Source organism: Lissotriton helveticus, chromosome 1_1, assembly GCF_964261635.1.
Source record: "Lissotriton helveticus chromosome 1_1, aLisHel1.1, whole genome shotgun sequence".
NCBI classification, from domain to species: domain Eukaryota; kingdom Metazoa; phylum Chordata; class Amphibia; order Caudata; family Salamandridae; genus Lissotriton; species Lissotriton helveticus.
This window is the reverse complement of record NC_136057.1, coordinates 67,074,599-67,080,598: the sequence shown is the minus strand read 5'-3', so window position 1 is coordinate 67,080,598 and position 6,000 is coordinate 67,074,599. Positions and strand designations below refer to the sequence as shown.

At 46.9% G+C, this 6,000-nt stretch overlaps 1 protein-coding gene across 1 annotated transcript in view; it reads right to left on the bottom strand.

Annotated features, from left to right (window-relative positions):
* Positions 1 to 1,836: 1,836 nt before the first annotated feature.
* The window catches only part of LOC144767541 (uncharacterized), a 38,668-nt gene continuing 34,504 nt past the window's right edge, over positions 1,837 to 6,000 (bottom strand). The window contains exon 3 of the mRNA XM_078650963.1: positions 1,837 to 4,408. Within this exon, the coding sequence (XP_078507089.1) occupies positions 3,405 to 4,408 (1,004 nt within the window). The 3' untranslated portion in view covers positions 1,837 to 3,404. The remainder of the gene's footprint in view (positions 4,409 to 6,000) is intronic.

The following is a 6,000-nucleotide window of genomic DNA, read 5'->3' as shown; positions in this document are numbered from 1 at the left end:
GGCGGGGGTGGTGCAGGTCCGGAGGCAGGTGAATCGCCAGGCTTGGCAGGCGAAGGGTCCGTGGGTGCGTTTCGGGGTGGCTCGGTAGCAGGTAGGGTTCCGGCCGGCATTGAGTGCGTTGAGGGTGGCGGCGTCGTAGGTCCGTCGGGTGCTTACACCAGGATGGGTGGGCGGAGTAGTCCTTGACTCTGAATAGGGTTGTGCTCCACCACCACAATACTGGCTCCACCTCCTGCGGAGCGTCTGATGTCCCTGCCCTGCACCCTGAAAGAAGACGGCAGCTTCCTGTCAACAGGGTGCTCCAAAACTGGGTTGAACCAGGCTCAGGCCCCCTGGCCTGCAAAGACAAAAGAAACTGAGTATAAATATAGAAGCCCTGCCCCTAACAAATCAGATCCTGTTTTGACCACGACAAACCTCTGCCTGACTAGAAGGACCAAGAGAAGCTGAAGGAAGGAAACCGGTCTCTGCCCTGAAGGACTGGCCTGCAGTGGTGCCTTGCTGAGAACGGAGAGGAAAAGACCAGAGAGGACTTTGTAGACTTGTGCCTGAAACAATCCCCCCTGAACGGAGCCCCAGGACCATTGGGTTCTATTCTGCCTGTGCCCGTCTGCTGTTGGGCCTTTAGTTCTTTTCCCTCGCCGGAGTTATGACTCGTGTGCCTTCGCCCCTCCTAAGGTCGTGACAGCTCGGAGCCTGGTCGCCCCGCTCAAGCTTGAGTCGCTCTCCGCTTCAGTGCCAGGCCGCCCGCTCGCCTGTCACCTCACCTGCTACGGAGCGCGTTGTGCGCCTCTCATCTTCTCCTGCCGGAATCCTGCACGGAGCGGATCTGATAGCCTTGGATGGTCCGTACGTCGTAACGTACCAGACTGTCTCGCTTTGCCCTCCTACATATCAAGGCTCGTGCCGCACCTCAAGAAAGGCCTTCCGTACAGTGGTACTGGAGGCCCGGTGCTGCACCCGTCTGCCCAAGAACGCGACGCCCCTCACAGATCCACAGGTACAACCTAGCGTGCTAAGAAGTAGTACGCCCCGCAGGCCTGAACGGCGCCTCGCCACGTGAGCTGCATCAGACCCCGGATCGCCACAACCCTCCACACCGTCCCGCTTACCCACGTCGCACCTTGAGGGGGCACTGAGCTGGACCGATCCTTTGGAGAACCGTCGACCTCGTCCCGGGTCCGCCCTCACCAGTAGCCACGCCTGAAACGCCTCGGACACTCAACTAGCACCAGGCATCAGTCTGTCTCTTGCTCTTGCTCCATGGTCACATGCAGTGTGGCTAAAATGAGGGAGAGCTCAGTGGGCCCTAAAGGAGACTCATCACACATGGTCACTGCTGACCACTAGTTGATCTTGTGGGGGACACAGCGTTCACAAGGATTCTTCACAACTCCAAACACTAGTGCTGTTGCTTCAATATAATGGTTTGGAGGCAAGCCTTGTGCGCTCACAGATGGCACAGAGTCCAGAGTAATCAGACTATTTTAAAACAACCAATATGCTCAGTGAAGGAAAAGGTCCAAGGGACAAAGGTGTTCCCAAAGCAATTACACCATTAAACATCAAAAGTTGTCTTTGGAAACATCAACAATACAAATTGTACTTGTAACGCTTGCACTACTCTAATAACACAGTGATGGAGCGAACTACACACTGAAATGCCTCACATCTGAGGGACTGGTGGTGGGAGGGCTGCAGGGGAGCCTAAGCTCCTCCCCACCCTCTTCCGGGACAGACTCATCACCAAGATGGAAAACAAACACTATGAACGCACTGATGAGTTTGAAGTATCTCCTGTCTCATCACCACATGAAACAGGCAGGCAGATTAGTTTATTAGCAAACGTTTATTGCATAAAATAAGTCATTCTTGGCAAACAGCTCCCTGCGACAGTGTCCTTTGTCTAGTTGTCAATCTCATCCCTCACACTAGAACAGGACAACAACTGACCTCACAAAACACATCACAGCATGCGATGAAATACTCCTTACAGTGCCTTTATCTGACAATCTGCTTTGTTTTGTATTGTATGTGAAAGTTCGTTTTTGTGTATTTAATTCTCACCAGAATAGCGGCCAAACTGCGGCCGACTTCTACCATATGGTCTGCTTTGCCCAGGCATTAACCCATTTTGGTCCGAGGTGGAATCTGAGCTCACACAGACCTTGTGTTGGCAGGTTCCACACGATCCCTTACGTCTTCTCCTGTGTGTATTTGACGGTTTGGACGGCTCTAGAGCAGACAAACATTTTCTGGGAACGGCGGTCGCTGTGGCTAAATGAGATATTGCAGCGGCCTGGGTCCAGCCCAACCCCCCCTACCCTGCGAAAGCAGTTCCGGGGAGTGGATTGGTGCGCGGCCCAGGAGTAACCCCTCTTTGAGACACATGGTTGTCCCGCGAGGTTCCATAGGGTTTGGGGCAAATGGCTGAACCTACTGTTTTAAATTGCCAGCTTTGGCTCTCCCGTGTAAAGGGGTGCTGCTTTCCAGCTTGGGTGGCTTGCATAAATACTCCTGCCCTAACAGTGGGGTTTTTTACTGTCTGTTGGAGATGGAATTAGCTTTACTGTATAAGATGTATGCTGTCTTTTTGTTTGTTTTTCAAAATGATAATAAAATTGATTATAAAAAAAAAAATTCTCACCAAAATAAACCATCTCAAAACAATACGAATTGTGTAACAGTCTCGAGAGTTGAAACTGCAGAATGATATGGTTGGTGCCACCTTTGTAAGTTGTAAGAATCTGGACAGCCATGAATCCTCTTTCATCTCTCAGCCTGGATGGGTTGTACAGAATATTTACACAGCCGGTCTGAAGATACTGATAGGGAGTAGATGTTCCTGCTTTAGTGATGAAAGGAGTTTATATTTTTTGTCCTCAAGTTGTTTTTGATTCCTATTTCTTCTCCTAGTTTCTTTTTCCCATGTGCTCAGGTCTTTCAATAATTTGTTGTTGAATCCTAGAAGTTATGTCTATCAGGATAGTTATGATCCACTCTTGGTAACATGTCCTCAACACTGCACATATTTCATGAGAGTTGGACAGGTTTAATTCCCAGTGAAGCAGCCTCTGTGAAGTTTGTTGCTTGGTGAAGTGACGTTAGTGACGTTGAAGAACCTACATTCTGTTTGGAAATGCTGCGAACGTTAGAGTTTGTCCTTTAACTCAAAGCTCTTCTGACTTCAGAGGAAAGGGAGGATCTCAGCCCATAAGGATTGTTAGATGTCATAGGATGTCTAACTTCAGCTGTAGATTCTTAGATGATGTAAAAGATCACATTTCTTTTTCTAAATAAAGGTTTTTTGGCAGTGCTTGGAGAAGGCTTCAATCTTGTATGTGTTACTTGAGGTTGCTGAGCACCACCTTTTGTTTACAGCAGTTTCCATATCCCGTGCGGCGTCATGGCCGTCGCCTGTGTGCTCTTTGATGGCGTACAAGGGCTGCCTTAAGATCAAAGCTCTTGCTACACACAGTGCAGTGATAAGGCCTCTCTCCTGTGTGTACGCTTTGATGCCGTACAAGTGTCGCCTTCTGACAAAACCTCTTCTCACACACAGTGCAGTGATAAGGCCGCTCTCCTGTGTGAGTTCTTTGATGTAGCATAAGGTATGTCTGATGAGCAAAGCACTTGGAACACACTGTGCAGTGATAAGGCCTCTCTCCTGTGTGAGTTCTTTGATGTAGTACAAGGTTTGTCTTCTGAGAAAAGGGTTTGGAACACACAGTGCAGTGATAAGGCCTCTCTCCTGTGTGTACGCTTTGATGGCGTACAAGGGCTGCCTTAAGAGTAAAGCCCTTGGAACACACAGTGCAGTGATAAGGCCTCTCTCCTGTGTGTATGCTTTGATGGCGTACAAGGCTTGCCTTAAGAGTAAAGCCCATGGAACACACAGTGCAGTGATAAGGCCTCTCTCCTGTGTGCACGATTTGATGCCGTACAAGGGTCCCCTTCCGAGAAAAACTCTTGGAACACAGAGTGCAGTGATAAGGTCTCTCTCCTGTGTGTATTCTTTGATGTTTTAGAAGATTTCCCTTCTGAGTAAAACTTTTCTCACAGACATTGCAGTGAAAGGGCCGCTCTCCACTGTGAGTTTTTTCATGTGTTGCCTTATCAGCAAACCTCATTTCATGCTCAGTGTAGGGATACCGATCTGTGTGTGTTTGTTCATGCAGTAAAAGACGCGCCTTTCCAGTAAATGTCTTCTTACACTCAGCACAGGCATAAGCTCTTAGGCTGGTGCTTATTCTTTTCTGCCTTGCAAGTAGTGTTTTATTGTTAAAATTCTCCCTCATGTGTATTCCTTGGTGTTTTCTTTCATTCATTTTATAAGCAAAATTCTTCCTTCCTCCAGATGCTTTAAGCTTCTCTTTCCCATTCATGCTTTCTGTCTGCGACTGCTGTGCTGCAGAATGAAATGAACACTGAGAATTATACATGGGAAATATTTCTTGAAAGAAATGCACGGTTATAATATGAGAAAGGTGGATAGTAATATCTAGGAAGGAAGGAAAATGTTACTACCTTTAAACAATCATTTGCTGCTTGTAGTTCTAACGTTCACATGTGGTGACCTCTCATGGGTTGGGTTCTGACTACTAAAAATAATGAATTTAAGATTGAGTTTTGATCTGGAGAACGACTCGTAATCCCATACCAGAAAGGCATAATGCATCAGCGCGCAGACTCCAATTAAAATCATTGTGTTGTTTTCTCCATCGGAGTACAACTGCTTATATGTGTAAAATAAAAAAAAATAAACTGCTTAATCTGAGCAATCTATATACTTTCCAACCATACAGCAAGTGGGTGATGCATGTGAGCCTGCAACATGACAAGCGGATAGTATTTGCAAGTGAGTAACATTTTCCATTTGCAGCAAGCTGTGGCACATCACAGGTTGTGCCATAACTTAAAAGAATCGGTAAGGTCCAGAACGCCGCAGCCAGGCTCATTCTAGGGACACCACGCCACGAACATATGACCCAACACCTACGAAGCATCCACTTGCTCCCCGTCGAGAAGAGGATCACCTTCAAACTCCTCACCCGCGCCTACAAATCCCTCAACAACATCGGACCCACATACCTCAACGACCGAATATGTTGATGTCACCAGAGAAATATTTTATGAAAGGATGCACAGAACCACATGTTTCTGCTTTACAAATATCTACTAGAGGTATGTTGGGTAGAAAAGCCATGGTTGCATCTTTATCACACGTGGACTCAGCCTGTAGTATTTCTATGTGGTTTCTCTGCTAGGCCTGGGTGGTAAATTCAGTTCCACTTGCGGAATTTGTGGAATTTGAGTAATTTCACATTCCGCGGAGAAAGTGGAATTGTCAAAACCTCCGCGATCCGCAGCTTCGTAGAATTTTTTGCTTGTTCACGCTTTCAAAATGTGTGTTCACAAGATATTTCCCCCAGGGAACGCAAACAGGAAAAAAGCATTCTGAACGAGCGGAAGAAGCAATTCCGCGTGTTTGCAGAATTCTGTGTGCTCACAGAAATTTTTTACGCTCAGCTTTGCGTAACACGACTACGCAAATTCCGCCCACCCCTAGTCTCCGCACGAGTAGAAAACCGAGTATGCCAAATCGTGCCGGTGCAAAAAACGGTCTTATTTTTCATACATTTACAATTCTGATAATGTAGAGCATGAGTGCATGTTTAACACTGGATGCATATTTAACTTTGCCTTTGTAAACTTGCAGGAACTGGTCATCTACTAATGGGTCATGTAGTTTGCTAACTGTTTGAGGAAGTGACTGCTACTAGGTAGACAACTATCTACATTAAGGCTTGCAGTGATGTAGTGGCTTAAAAGGTGGACTTGCTACCCTTGATAAGACAACATTAAAATCTTAACTGGATGCCAGGGGTGCTCTGGTGGGATAACCATTCTCAACTCTCCCATGAACATTTTCACAAGAGTTTTTCAAACGTATTCAAGCATTAGTGTAGGCTAGGCCAGCTTCTTTATGTATGTGTGTAT